Source organism: Dicentrarchus labrax, unplaced genomic scaffold (genome assembly GCF_905237075.1).
Source record: "Dicentrarchus labrax unplaced genomic scaffold, dlabrax2021, whole genome shotgun sequence".
Taxonomy (NCBI): domain Eukaryota; kingdom Metazoa; phylum Chordata; class Actinopteri; family Moronidae; genus Dicentrarchus; species Dicentrarchus labrax.
In genome coordinates, this window is record NW_026136711.1 from 27,715,665 (window position 1) to 27,731,079 (window position 15,415).

A 15,415-nucleotide genomic window follows, 5' to 3' on the forward strand; every position below is an offset into this window, starting at 1 on the left:
ACACATGCCGGGGTATCTAATTCCTGCACATACCAATACATGGAGGCTACACAAGGCAACCAGAAACCTCACGAGGATTCAACACAAGGGTTTGGGGCAGAAATATTTTATAAGCCAAGAAGAAATGTTGTTCCAGGAGAGTATATTAGCAGTATGGGCACTGTGTGGGTTTTAGAGCTGCACTCTGGTGATAAGGCATATATTGGCCACAAATTACAAGGGACTGCATTATGTGGTTGATAGATGCTGAATGTTAATTATCTTTATTAGAGATAAAACAATGCATTAGTTTACTGTTTGTACAGTGTCATCAACCACAAATACCAGTTATCCGGACGTGTTACTCCTGGATTGAAGTAACAAGAGTCCTGCATTGAATGTAAGGGTTTTTACAGTCTAATTTGTTTAATTCTGTATTTAAAGGAAAGGATGTGTCACCAACTAACTACCTTTTTAAAATAATAATAATAGCTGTGCATCAGAGTGCAATAGGCTATCACATTTATACAGAACAATATTCACTCACCCGAGTAAAAAACAATCTAAGACTGACCAGCTATGCTAGAGGCTCTGGCTGGATCTAGTTACAACAGTGTTTTGAGCTAAATGCTAACACCAGCATTAGGGATGTAAGCAAAGATCGTATCACGATATTTTGTATTCTGATATTGTATCGATTGTCAAGAACACCATCGATTTTTGTGGTTAAAGCCCCAACAGCTTGGTAGCAGTATTGTAAACAAATGATGGGAATGTCAATAGCTTTGCAGGTGTTTATTGTATTGGACAAATTGAAATTTTGACCTGATGGTGGCGCTAGATTAAATATCATTAGATCACCAAAGATATTACAATTGATCCTGAAGGGGCCTCAAATGTGAATTTTGTGCCAATCCACTAAGTAGATGTTGAGATGTTTCACTGGATAACTGAAAACTTTGACCTGCTGGTGGCAAATACTCACGGTCATCCATGTAGTATTTGTTTATATTCAATCTGGATCAAGGTTCTGATATTTGAAATTAATTTCAGTCTGCCATCAAAGTGTTCACAGACCAACAGAGGAACATTGCCATACCTACAGCCCACACTGCTAATGTGGCTGTAGGTATGGCAATGTAGATCGTAGATAAACTTTGTATCACCAAATCAGATAAAAGTTATGTTTAAGTGAAAGAACGTGAACCTTTGTCTTTGTGATGGCTCAACCCAAATCACATCAGACACATGTTGTTTTCTCATACCCCCAATGACTTTCAATGAAGAGTAAATGGACGAGAGAGAAAACTGGCGTGTGGCCAGTGAATCCTACGCACGAGTGTGAAATATGATAGAGAGCCAAGCAAGAGCACCTGGCAGGCAACACAGACAGGTTCAGGACTTTACCAGCAATGAGAAAAATGAGCCCCATGCTGCACTAACAGAACTTCACTTAAGTTTCTGGCTTGTGAAGTGACATCCACTGTCCTTACGTGAAGATCTTGTCGATTTTGCAGTCCCTAAAAATATCTGTAACAAAAAGAGATCAAGTGTTTCCTGCATTAAAAGCTGAAATAAAACCCACGTCAACAGGCAGCAATGTGAGGATTTGTTTGTTTGCGTGTTACCCAGACTGAATCGTTTGAAAACAGGTTGTTGTTGAAAACATCTGTCTTGTTCATGGAGTATTTAACTGTAACTGCCCTGCCTTCTGTCAAAACCTCACAGAGATTTACAACTGCTCCTTAAGACTCTGCCACTGGATACTTAATCCGAGAGGCTACGTGAGTGAGTTTAGACAAGCTTCTTTCACCGCTGGATAACAAGGTAAATTCAATTTTACGCTTCGTTTTAAAACTAATACAGTGTTATTAACTAATGCAGTGTTAAATAGTTTAAATTAAAAAATAAACATGGAGAAATGTAGACACCTTGATTTTTAGACAGTTTTTAAATAGATACTGTTAAATTGAAGCAGTAAAGCTAATAATAAATGTTGCTCTGATAATTGTTGTTGTCATAGTGATTGTGGATAAAGCATTAATGTTGTTTTCATTATTAGTAATCATAATATTGTCAAAATCTTGAGACTATATCTTTATCTTTTTTTATCTGATCATAGTTTAATGTTAAAAAACTGCAGCTAAGATTCAATCTGACAATTCTCACTATCATAATGTTTTGTACACTACAACAGGCCATATGGCAACATGAGGAGGAGGCTCAGTGTAACTCAGGAGGCTTTGGATGAGCTTGGATGCCCTGCAGCCATGGAACCTCCCTGTCCAACGGTGAGCAATGCTTATGTCAAAATAGTGGGTGTATGACATTCATCCTCCCTACGTGACTGCTGGAAGGAAAATGATTCTTCTCACTGCACGCAGTAGCGCTTTGAAGGAATTTGCAGTGTGTTGTGAATTCATAGGATCTATCGGTTGAGGTTGAAGGCGGTTTTTGTGCTCTAACAACAGAGGAAACACAGAAAAAAGTGATGGGTGTTTTTAAAAAAAACCCTATTTAATCAGTGAGTTTAAACCACAGAGGATTGCAGTGTTAAATGTTGTGGCTGCAGTCTGATTGGTTTGTTGTGGACACTCGCCTCCTCCCCTACCTTGTCGGGTCCAAGGAGTCAACCAAGATTAGCACTTGTCTTTTGATTAGTGAGCCTGGAAACAATCCAGAAATTTCAATTAAGTCTGTAGTACTTAGTCCGCACTGTTCATCTATGAGGGTGATTCTCCGGGCTGATCTCCTGTGTTGCATAATCTCCTTAGTGGAGTAACTGTCCTCAGAGTCGGCATGGGCTATCAACTGCAAATCCTCAGTCCAAACAATGAAGGGAAGTGTGCACTCACAGAGGACATGAAAACTCTCCATCAAAAATGTTCTTAATATAAAAATACTTAAAGACCAACTCCACTCAAAAATGTGTTTTGTTTGAATGTTTGACCTTCACTGTTTTAAACAGAAAGATGGTTTTCACATTCATTTGCTGAAGGTGGGAAGTTTGTCTGTGCACACTTTGAATCTTAGTTTCAAGGTCCAGTGTTTAACATTTATGAGATTCCAGAAATGGAATATAATATTCATTGGTATGTTTTCATTAGTGTATGTACCTGTAAATAGGAATCGTGTTTTCGTTACCTCAGAATGAGCTGTTTTTATCTGCAAAGGGAGTTGGTCCTACTCTACAGTCCAACATGTTATCCCAAAACAGACTAACCAAACACTGACTCCAGATAAGGCCTTTTTAAGTTTCACAGCCACTGTAGTTTCTCCTACACGCTCAGAACAGAAGCATTACTAAATCTACACACTGGACCTTTTATCTTGTGAACGAGATCCAATATGTAACTTACGCCAGTGTCATGTGAAAACATGAAACCTTCAGTGCGCATATGAGGGCCTTTTCCGTGGAGACATACAGTACGTGTCCAGCAGTTAAACTTTTTAAATAAAAAATACTTGCATATTTATAGACTTGTGTCATAGTTTACAGATCATATAGTGAGGGAGAAGTTGATGTGCTTTACTATTTTTATGTATTACAACATATCTGGTGGGATTCTTTAGCATATGTAATACTTGGCCAGCTATGTTGCATTAAGGTTATTTCCACACATGTCACTGTAGTGAACTATTGACAGTATACTGTATATAATATGTTAGGTAACACATTGTTAAAGGACTTCTGACCCCACACAGTTTTCAGTCTGTCACATGAATTTAAGTGTTGCATTTTTCTTTTCAGAAATTATTGCCTTTATTTGACAGCGATGGTGAAGAGAGGTCAGGAAACAAGGGGAGAGAAAGAGACAGGATGATATGCAACAAACGTTCACACTGAACTGGGTAGAAGAGCTTTTTTGCATACTGCATACTGCTCCCACTGCCAGGAACCTTCTGCAGTTTGATCTAAAACTGCTAAATCTGGTCTCTTTTTGTGAATTCAAATCACTGATGCACTGATGCAGAAACAGGGTGTTCTGTCTTCTTGCTGCCAATGTTTAGGTGTATTTTAGAATCTTGATTTGTCTGATTTACATTATTGTTTTGGATTGGTTGTAGTTGTTTTTATGGTTTTAAACAGCTCTTTGGTTGCCATTTGTACTATTTAGGTTGCATTAAGAATGAAATCTCTTACATGGTTATATTAGAAACAATTACAACATCTTACATTAGTATTTAAAACCTCTTACGATCCCATCTAGATATCAACTGAACCCACAATAGATCCCAAACAGGTGATTTAGAAACCCTGTAAGGGTGTGCAGCTCAACTGAGTGCCACTAACACTGAATCCGTATGAACTTATGGCACTCTGAAGTTTTGAATGAACATGTCACTTAACATTACCTAACACTGTGTTTTGAGCTGTATGGGGGTGGTATATACTGTAGCCGTTATGCCCTTGTATGCTCCTGACCCAACCTTGTATGTTATTTGCAATGAGTAGAACCTCTGCTGCAATATGTAGGATTACTGGACTGGAATAACCAGCTGCCTTTACAACAGATATAAGATTACCAGGCTGGAATATCTAATCCGAGCTACCTGACATGCACTTTGAAATCCTGTCACCCTTAATGGATGAGCATATGGTCTTTTCAGATAGAATTACTTAGATCATCTGCACAAGATGAGTAGCCCGCAGATTTAGTTACTTTTTTTATTTCCAAAGACCCATACATCCAAAAAAAGACGCCTAAAGATGTTGGATGAAAGGACCAACTGCAGGCAAAAGTCAGACAAAAGATGGGAACATAAGAATATAAGATTATTATTTGAAAAATTATTAACATAGATAATCAGCATGTAATATAAAAAGAGAGGAAGCTATGTTAGTAAAAAGCACAATGACACCATCATATTACATTTTCAGGTACTAATTACACTTAATAATACTTGCTTAAGCAGCATTTTGACTTTTACCTGTAATGAATCATTTTCACAGTGTGGGATGGCAATGCTACTTTTACTGAAAAATCTGCATACTTCCTTCACTTCAGTGCTGAAGGTAGGATTTATTTTCCCGGAATAAATGTTGCTATTCCTATCAGGCATCCATGGCTCAAAGTCGAGCTATATAAAGGTGCAGGAGGTGTTTATACCTATGCAGTGTCAGTATAGTTCACACACAAGCATGCTGATGGAGAAACTGCTTTGTCAACACAGTCTGTTAACGGGTAAGGTGACAGTGTCATCGGGGGGAGGGCTGGACGCAGGGAGGGAGGAGTGATGGATGATGGATCGAGGGCTGCATAGAAGGACAGAGGGAGGGACGTTATCCTCTGTCAGGAGTCCCGAGACGAGTGACACTGCAGTAGCTGCAGTCTATCTCACCCATTTACCTCCCCTTTCCCACTTTTACTGACACTAATCGTTTTGCAAGGGAATGGATCGATTATTTACCCTCTCAGTCTGACTTGCACAGTCTATGATCGCCCCCTCACTGTCCGTCTTCCTGTCTGTCTTTGCCTGTAGCAAATTGTATTATGAGGTGTTTAAGTGGCAGGACATACCTCAGCTGACTGCAATCTCAATGACATGTCCAGGACATTGCAGGATCACACAAGAAAAAGATCCCCATATATGAAGCATGTTCAGTCAGCTGAGTTTGTGCACATGCACGTCCCGGCATCCCTGTACTCGCCTGTGCATGGGCAAACATATATCTCAGGTACAAACATGTGAAGTTTATATTTACTGATGCACATGTGCACGATGTTCCTGTGAGGACCCATAATGAGATTCCTGGAGGTGATGGTGTGTGATGATGTATAGCAAAGCGTGGGCTGTAAAGTCTCAAAACAGTTTTCTGTGACCTTGAAGTCATGTGCCTGCAGTAGTGCTGCTCACGCCGCAATGTTAGAGGGGACCTGCAGACAGCCAACTCCTGGCTGCAGCAGGACGAGAGTGAGATGAGGGAATGATTTCCGACTTCAGGCAACTGGTTATCTATCAGGTAATACAATATTCAACCTATGATGCCAAATTGGCCGCCCTTCTGAGAAAGTACAGGATTAACTTTGATTAAAGTTTTTGCTCCTCAGGAGAATTCAGACCTAAAAAAAGGAAGTGGAGCCTTTTTCTAATGTGAATTTAACCTTTTAATTAGTCTTGTCACACTTTTTCACAGCCAGAGAGCTACATTATTAATCTGACAAACCTTCAATAGCTGGCAAGTGCAAAGGTGGTGGCGTTGGCAGGGACAACAGAAATTAAAAAACACCAACACATCTGCAGGATTTTCTTGGAAAATGGCTTTTTTTTTCCCTCTTTTATCTCTCAACTCTATGAACCCTCTCACAAATCTATACCTAACACATCTAGGGGAAATGTGTGCCCATAAATAGTATTTATCAATAAAACTGATTCATGTGTACTGCCTATAATTCTTGTTTTTCCATATGTTTTATGGATTTGCATTAGCACAGATATACAGGGCTGTTTATAAGAGAAAAGAAAGGTTAGATGGAGATTTCAGGAAATATTTGGAAAACATTTGTCATTGTATAAAATGTCAATAAATTAGAATATTGTTGTCAGATAAAATATCACGTCATGTCAGCAAGTATTACGAAGGATGTAAACAAAAGAATGCTGAATCCCCTGGGCAGATGTACACTTCTACAGGTATTGAAAGCTTTGACAAGTACGGTAACAGGGGAAGAATAGAGTATAATCCCCAAGGTGAGGGTGTATTGGATGATCCTGCATGTGGATGCTTACTCTGCAGGAAAGAGGGGGAAAGAGTGGGTCCCACTCTCCCTTCCTCACATCAAACAGCGATTGGCTCCTACGGAGTAAATCTCCTATCAGAGAGCTACCTATACCGTCCTCACTTATCCCACTGACGGAGGAGGGAGCACGGAGAAAAAAAAGCCAGCTGACCCCCACAGACAAAATACAGTGAGTTTCCTACATGTGTTTTTGTTTGCCTGTGTTTGTGTCCGTGTGCATGTGTACGCTTGTGAGTGCGTGTGGGTACCTCTGCCATCTCTGGTTTCGTTTAGGGTATTAAATTACCCAGTGGGAGCTTTAATAGAGCTAGAGACACTCTTGATTGTGACTCTGGATGAGGGAGAGATTGAAGGAAAGAAGGGGAAGCACAGCAGAGCTGCCAAGCAGGGTAGAGAGGGTACAACAACTTCTACAGAGCCGGGGACACGGGTGAGTGGTGCGGACATCTGCAAACAGCTGGATCTTAACTTTACACTTAATTAAAGATATATTTGCATGTATTTGTGTGTTTGGTGGTACAGTCTGATAAGGGTAGTGATGTTATTGAATCTGTTGTGGCTTTTAAAGTGAGCTCAGTTTAAATTAGTTGAATGGGAAGATTTTAGCAATTTATCAATGAGAAGTTGCTTTTATAATTAATTGAAAGTGTTTAAGATGAAGATCTAACAGCACTTTTCGATTCTCTGCATCGTCAATTGTCCTTTCTCTTGGACTGCGTAACCCCTCTTTGCTGACATGGCACAATCAATACATTTATTTTTTGCATAAGCCCTATCATGATGTCCTTACATAAGATGATTCAATCCTATATCCTGGACTGTTACGTTATCTGCTACAATGCAAGTGGAAATAGAACCAGATGAGTCTCTCTGAGTGCGCAGGGCCCTCGGTGTCAAGTGGACACAAAGGTTGCAGCCTAAAAGCGTGTGTCAGGATTTGGTTACCTGTCCAAACCAGACAAATGGAATGATAAACAGCTACTTAGAGATAAAGTAAATGTGATTCTGGTAGACTACCTCAAACAGGGTTGGGATGGATTAACTAAGACGGTAAACACTGGCAAACACTTAAATATTGAGTGGAATAAATGTTCTTTTGATGCCTTCAGTCAGAAGTGAAGGCTCAAATGTTTTTCCATGAAGAAATTAAACATGTTCAGTTTTCTAGTACATGATCAGCAATACTGCTATCCATACCTTGCACTTTCACAGCCAAACTTGCAGCGTTGTGTTTTCGTTTAGGTCATGGGAGTGAATTGGGAGGAAAAAAATAACTGTACAAGCACAGTATCAGATGGCAAGTTCTCTGCTGATGCAAACAGGAGTTGACAGAAAAATCTCTTTACCAACAAAATGGTATTGCACTATTTAACAAAATATAACTCAACTTTGCTTTTTTTTACCCCCCTCTTTTTACAGATTACACAGAGGACTGAATCCAAAAGTTGTGTACAGCTGCCTGAATGATAATCAGGAGGAGGGAGGCCCTGCCAGCATCTTCAGTGTGGCACTGGTTCTGGTGTCCCCTCTGTCTCCTGCAGTCGAACCAGGCTGATAGACAGAGCTGTGGCTAGCGACAAGAAAGGGGATGGAGGTGCCGCTTGTTAATTTTGAGAACATGGATGATGTCGGCATCAACCTGGGAGACCCGAGTGACTCCGGGTACCCGACCTCACCTGCCTCAGAGGCCCCCGATCAGAATCTTTTACCCCATCGTCTGACTTCTCCCCACCAGTCGCCACATAGAGGACGACGTGGGCATCAGTCTGGTCAAGAAGGGTTGTCACCGTCCAGTCCTCCGTCTCTAACCACTAAAGCAAACTCCAGCAGTGCCAGTTTGATCTCTAATCTGAAGCTCCTCATCAATAGTGAGTCTCCCACTGACAGCGTCTTCAGTAAGATGGCGAAGGATTGCTATGAGAATGAAGATTTATTTGAAAAGCATTGCATGGAAGAGAAAGACGAGAAAGTTGTTATCAATATTTCAGGCTTGATGTTTGAGACACAGATCAGCACCCTGAATAAATTTCCAGAGACACTGCTCGGTGACCCCATGAAGAGGATAAGCTACTTTGACCCGATGAAAAACGAGTACTTTTTTGACCGAAATCGTCCGTCTTTTGATGGCATTCTGTACTACTATCAGTCAGGGGGGAGAATCCGCAGACCAGCCAATGTTCCCTTAGATGTTTTTGCGAATGAAATAGTTTTCTATGAGTTGGGTCATGAAGCGATGGAGCAGTTCCGTGAAGACGAAGGGTTTGTCAAAGAGCCAGAGGTCCTTCTGCCTACCAATGAACTCCAACGACAATTCTGGCTCCTGTTTGAATACCCAGAAAGCTCCAGTGCAGCCAAATCTGTAGCTCTAGTTTCTGTGTTTGTCATCGTCATTTCCATCTTCATCTTCTGCCTAGAGACTCTGCCAGAGTTCAGGGATGACACTGACTTTGTCACGGGTTTAACTCAAATCATCAACGGGACCCAAGACAGTTCTCCTCCTCATTCCGCCACTAAAGACGTGATGGCGTATATAACGGACCCCTTTTTCATTGTGGAGACTATTTGCATCATTTGGTTCTGCTTTGAAGTCGGTGTACGTTTTGTGGTGTGCCCCAGCAAAAGTGATTTCTTCAATAACATCATGAATATCATTGACATTGTCTCCATAATTCCCTACTTTGTAACCCTGGGAACAGAGTTAGCTACAACCCCTGATGATGATATGAACTCTGGTCAGAACATGTCCCTGGCAATCCTAAGAATCATCCGTCTAGTGAGAGTCTTCAGAATTTTTAAGCTCTCCCGGCACTCAAAAGGTCTTCAGATCTTGGGACAGACTTTGAAAGCTAGTATGAGGGAACTTGGACTGCTCATCTTCTTCCTTTTTATAGGAGTCATCCTATTCTCAAGTGCCATCTACTTTGCAGAAGTGGATGAGCCCCAGACGCAGTTTGTTAGCATCCCTGACGGCTTCTGGTGGGCTGTGGTGACAATGACCACTGTGGGATACGGAGACATGTGCCCCATCACAATGGGAGGCAAAATGGTCGGCACCCTCTGTGCCATTGCTGGTGTCCTGACCATTGCCTTGCCCGTCCCCGTCATCGTCTCTAACTTTAACTATTTTTACCACCGTGAAACTGAGCAGGAGGAGAAGCAGATAATGGATGCGGCGGCAGAGGCTGCCCTGAAAATGTCAGCTGCAAACAAGTATGGAAGCACACCCTCACTAAACAAAAGTAACGGCACCTGGCAGAATGAGAAAAATGGCATGCACTGATAGAGAAACTAAAGATTTATATCAAGGGCATGAACACATGGACAGACAAACATATCCAGTAGTAAGATGCACTGGGGGATATCAGTTTATCTTTCTCACTATTTTGTACTCCAAACATGACAGCATTTGTGCATATTGTAACAGTATTAATAGGCACTGTGTAGTGAGACAGCCTTTACACAAGTTGTCTGTCTGCTCGTGGATGTGTCAAAGTGCAATTAAAACAACTCAGCAACTACTAGGTAACCTTGGTGAGAAGAACTCAAAGGTACAATTATTATCTTTCATCCAGTGCAATTTGAAGAAAAAGGGTGATGGCTCATTTACACTACAGAAAGGTTGTCCTTGTAGAGAATTGTACAAGTGAAAGGCAGAGAAAGTTGTAAATTTGACCAAAATGTCCTTAACGTCTGTATCACAGTAAGTTTATCCCACAAAAGAAATCCAAAACGGTTTTGATAATCGTAGCATTTAAACTGGAAGTATACTCTGAGCTCATATTACAACACATTTCCATGTTAGTCTAAACTTTGTCATATTCAGCAAAATCTAGGTAGAACTTGGCATGACTTTCAAGGTCGTGCAGAATTTGTCCAGTGTAAGGCAAGAGGACCTCAGCGCACACATTGTCTTATCAGCAAATCTATAGTTGTGAATGCTCAGCTGGCAGCACTTCTCCATATGACACAGCGTAACAATATCTGTGTGATTATTAGCTGGCACATTAGCTCGTCTGACATTAGACTTGTAGATAGGCTGCAGAATATTAATCAAAACCATGAAACTGCTTAACACTCACTGTATTATAGTACATGCAGTAGTTGCATGCAGCAGTTTCAGCGTTTATAATCACAGCATATTTTTATCTACATGGTTTAATTTTTATTATTTGGCATTTTTCACCAGATTATGCAGATTTAGACCATAACCAAAACCATATCATTGCACTGAATGTTTTTTTTTTCTCCACATATCTCTTAAGCACTTTTAGAGCTTTACACCATCAGCTGTTGGCAGGGAAAACATTTATCAGAGTGTATAGAAATGTGAGATGAGGTATATATTTGTGATCAGACTGAGAGATTCAAGGAGAGGGCAAAGACAAAAAACAACAACTTTGCACTCTTTTATCTGAACATTTCTCCATTTACGTTTGTTCTCTTGTTGGTATTGCATGGCATAGTGTGCCGAAATGAGGTTTAACTCTTTTTATCAGTAACTGAAAGTTTGACACATTTATTGTAGCTAAATATATTATAGTATTTTAATCATATAGGGATGACCAATTTATTCCATGTGATAGGGAAAGCCAATACTTAAGCTGGATCTGTGAAATGATGACATTTGTGTGTCATCAGGAAAATGAATTGGTACTATGTATGCATGCCACATTCCAATCTCGAAATGTACTGTATGTGAGTTTATTATACATATAAATACAGCTTGTATAGAAATGGCAGTGGATGTAGTTGTAACACAATCAATGCCTTTCTAATAATCCTACAATATGCAATAATGATGAGGTGCGGGTGGAAAACAAATACGTTGTATTTTCCACCAATGGAAAGAACAATACATGTCATTAAAATGAAATGCAATAAGGTGACATCAGTTAGTCACGTTGGTACTCAGCACTTTACTATGTTATGAAGCACTTAATATTTGAGGACTGTTACTGTATGTGTCAACATTGTACAGTATGCAATGTCATAATTTGCAATGTTTTATTTATCCTGTAAAGAGTGCCTTTCATTAAACATGTATTCTAACTGTGAAAAGTTTCCCTCTGATGATTGCACTTGTGAGATTAAACATCAAGCAAATTTCAACTTTTTAAACTTCCTCTGTTCAAGAAAAATAGTGACGAATGGAGGTGTAAGTTTCAGTGTATGGTTTCGGGGCTGAATCCTCATTCACTAACAAAGACCACGCCAATGGCTGTATGGAATAAGAAAAATGTTATTACACGTCATGAACATATGAGGAATACTGGGAGGGAAAGGGTCGAGGGATGGCAGGGATGAAAGGATGAAGGGATGATGGGGTAGGTGTCGAGGGATGGGGGAAAGGGTTGAGGGTTGAGGGATGAGGGGGTATAGGAAGGACGGGTGAGGGTTGATAGAAAGGGAGAAAAGCTGGTAGGATAGGTGGATGGAGGGAGGAGTTCGGCGAGATGATCAGGAGGAACAGAGTGGGTGTTGAGACGCTGAGTGGGGGAACCGTCTCTTATCTCTTTGTGAGCCCCAGTGGTTCCTGTATTTGGATAAGAGAGATAAAACGAAAAGAAAGAAGGGGATTGGGGGGGGAGGGATGTAGAAAATTAGTCAAGGAGGGAGTGAACGGATAAGGTGTGCTTAAATATGTTTTGAGCGCAAATGAGATGAGTTTGGGGTGTGGTCTTTCTTCCCGAACCTAGTTATAAAACTTCATTTATCACCTCATGTTAGCTGTTATTAACGCCTGTTTACTGCTGCTTCTCTGCACTGATATCATGATGGCATCCCTCTCTTTTCCTCTCTAGCGCTCTCTATCCAAAAACTCACCCCAGTGAGTCCTGTCTAAGACTGTGTCACATCACAAGAGGGAAAAGGAGCCAAGTTAATTTATATATATATATATATATATATATATATAGTTATATATATATATATATATATATATATGATGTCATGGTGTATACAGAAGACTGGAAGAGCAGACTTTTCTCGCTGTGTGTTCTGGATTACAAGCCTGTTATCTAATAATGAAATGAAGAGGATTCAGCATGGCTAAAAATAGAAGCCATGGAGAAATGCAACAGATAGAAAACTGACATACTGGGCAGTATTTGTTGTTCAGGATATACATTTTAAAAAAAAAATGGATTTCAAGCATGATTTGTGTTTTCTTCCTATTTGCACTAGATGGATCAATTCTAGTGCTGTGAGCTTGACAATGCCTTCCACTGTGATAGCTTCAAAAGCCCCAAATTAAATATGCAGACCAAATGAATCATTTATAAGATTATCTATCTTGGCCTCCGCAGCTTGGAGCTGGCTGTTTCACTTGATGCTTTACTGTCTCATACAGTCACATCAAGGACATATTCTCTGTCAAAATGTAAAACAATATCTTACTTTCAATCTCTGCAAATTTTGTATACGCCATGCTTGGGATTTTATATTTTCTGGGCTGATTCCTTCCTCCGTAAGACGAAGCTGTTAAAACCGTTTCCTGCTGAAATATACTGGGTGTGTTTTTGCAGTCTGTTCAGAGGCCTGTTCGCCTTGTCACTAGTTAATGGTCAGGTCAGCGGGCTGCCCTTCTGCCCTGCTGATCACTGATCTTACAGTGATAAACCAAAGACGAGGCCTGATAGCATTTTAGCATTTAACAGACAGGTGGCTCTGGCAAGGTCAAAGCCAATGTGAGACTGTCATTTATAATTCATCGGGTGTTCCACGAAGAGATCACATCCATCCTGCCTTTGATAAAGATTCACCCCAAGAAATTCATTCAAAGACCAGCAGATGGTCCAATGACTGTGACACAGCAGACTGTGCTGCAACCCTTAATGGATCTAAAAATACCTCAGTTGCATGACTTTTTCCTTTATTCTCCAACTCAGTGACGAGATGTGCCAAGCTTTAAGGGAAACAATGCGTGGGTGTCACACGAAAAGCTCAGACAGTGAGTCTCATATCAGTAGATTGGGTTACTGTTTTGTCAGTGGACACGTTATAAGCCAATTTCAGACCTGCACAGACAGCAGCCTGTGTACTGTAGTTCATGCCCTCAAGAGGGCAAAGTCACTTGGAACTGGGCAGCCTGTGTTTGTATTAAATCCCTCCAAAGTCTCCTGTTTCTTCCAGTGACGGTAACGCTTGTGGTTGCAGGACAGAGCACACGGTTTCATCAGGAGCTGGATAACTGCTGCAGTGACCTTGCCATCACGTTTTTGATCAAAGTGCGATCACAGTGCTTCTTTGGAGCACAGCAGGTGTAATATTGAGTAGCAAAGCAATCCTCATGGGTTTAATATTGATCAAAGTCCAGTTGTGCTCACCTACAGTATTACTTGAGCCATTGATTCCGTGCCCTGACTCTGCTGACCAAGAACATTCAGACATGGGTTTTGCATTACTTTTATAGCTTCTTTATTGACTACCGGGCTGATGTGATTAAATCAAAAAGCAAAAGATCTTCACCAACGGGGGAAGTGTGCATTATGACAAATGAGCGGCATATTTTTGGCATCAGACAAACTAAGCTTGTGAGGCGCTCCATCTGCTCACTCAGCACTGGAGAGGATGAAGGACAGACAGGTGGACTCACCCAGTGTGATAAAACAGAAATGGAAAAAGGAAGTCATTCTGTTTATCATTTTTAGTTTCATTTGCTCCTTGATATCACTGAGGCATCCGCCCATATATTGTTGAGTCAAATTTCAAGACAATGAATCAACTGGAATATAACTAACTATCACCCGGGTAATACTATAACAGTAAACATATCTTTTTTTCCCTCAGTTATTCCTCATAACTGATATATTCAAATCCCATGAAAAGATCAAGTATAGTCTGTGACCTAGAAATTAAATGTATTAATACTTTTTGAAGGGGATGTAAGGCAGGCCAAATTATTTTCCTATTCCAATCAGGAAATGTTAATTAACTTAACATTGATAACATATTTAATTTGTTTACCACCCAAATATTCAATCTCGCAATTCAATATTTGCTTGTAGAGACTACAGCATTCAACATTTTTATGGTTAAGTTTAGGGAAAGATTATGGTCTGGTTTAATACAGAACACAAGTGTGTTTAATAACATTTACCTTACCCACAGTCTTTCCTTTAACTTAACCAAAGTTCTTTTGCTGCCTACAGACAGGAGTCTGGATTTTGAGTCTGGACTCTGATGTCACAATCCTCCACTTGTATGCCTGCCGTCCGCCCCGGTAACCTATCTGCGACTCTGGTTGCCTGTGAACATAATCCAGGCAGAGTTTACATTTGTCAGCAACATAATTGGGAAAACAATAGTACTATATGGATGTAATTTATAGGAGACAGGGTTGGCATCCAAAGCCTGACCTATTTTATTCCTCTGGGCCTCCATTGTCCAGTAAGCTAGAATGTTGTTGCGCTGGGTGACACTGGTATTCTTAAAATGTTATGTTTTTAACATTAATTCCTATAAAATATATTTCTATAATGAAAAATAAAATGCATGGGCAAATTTTTACAGTGTTGGAGGGAAACTGGTAGCACAAGATGAGCTGTACAGTCTTCGACTCAGGCAAAGCATTTTATTCCATCATTACACAACGGCTGTAGTTTATTTTGACTTGATCGCACATTGATCATCCTGCTGTTTCAAATACTCAACTGAAAATAGTCCCCCAACAAATAGACTGTTTACTTATGAAA

General features: G+C 40.3%; 1 protein-coding gene across 3 annotated transcripts; it reads left to right on the forward strand.

Moving 5' to 3' along the window:
* The first annotated feature begins 1,715 nt into the window (after positions 1-1,715).
* On the forward strand, positions 1,716-11,780 carry LOC127372085 (potassium voltage-gated channel subfamily A member 10). 3 transcript variants are annotated; one of them, XM_051415447.1, is made up of 3 exons: positions 1,716-1,806; positions 2,177-2,270; positions 8,142-11,780. In XM_051415447.1, the coding sequence occupies exon 3, from the start codon at positions 8,311-8,313 to the stop codon at positions 10,000-10,002; it is 1,692 nt and encodes a 563-aa protein (XP_051271407.1). In that variant the 5' UTR covers positions 1,716-1,806; positions 2,177-2,270; positions 8,142-8,310; the 3' UTR covers positions 10,003-11,780. The 3 variants fall into 3 exon arrangements, with proteins under 3 accessions (XP_051271407.1, XP_051271411.1, XP_051271408.1); XM_051415451.1 differs by lacking the exons at positions 1,716-1,806; positions 2,177-2,270 and adding an exon at positions 6,511-7,152; XM_051415448.1 differs by lacking the exons at positions 1,716-1,806; positions 2,177-2,270 and adding an exon at positions 6,511-6,891.
* Positions 11,781-15,415: the final 3,635 nt, after the last annotated feature.

Bases quoted from the DNA above. Each gene is read 5' to 3' on its own strand.
- LOC127372085 (XM_051415447.1), top strand. From the start codon at position 8,311: ATGGAGGTGCCGCTTGTTAATTTTGAGAACATGGATGATGTCGGCATC.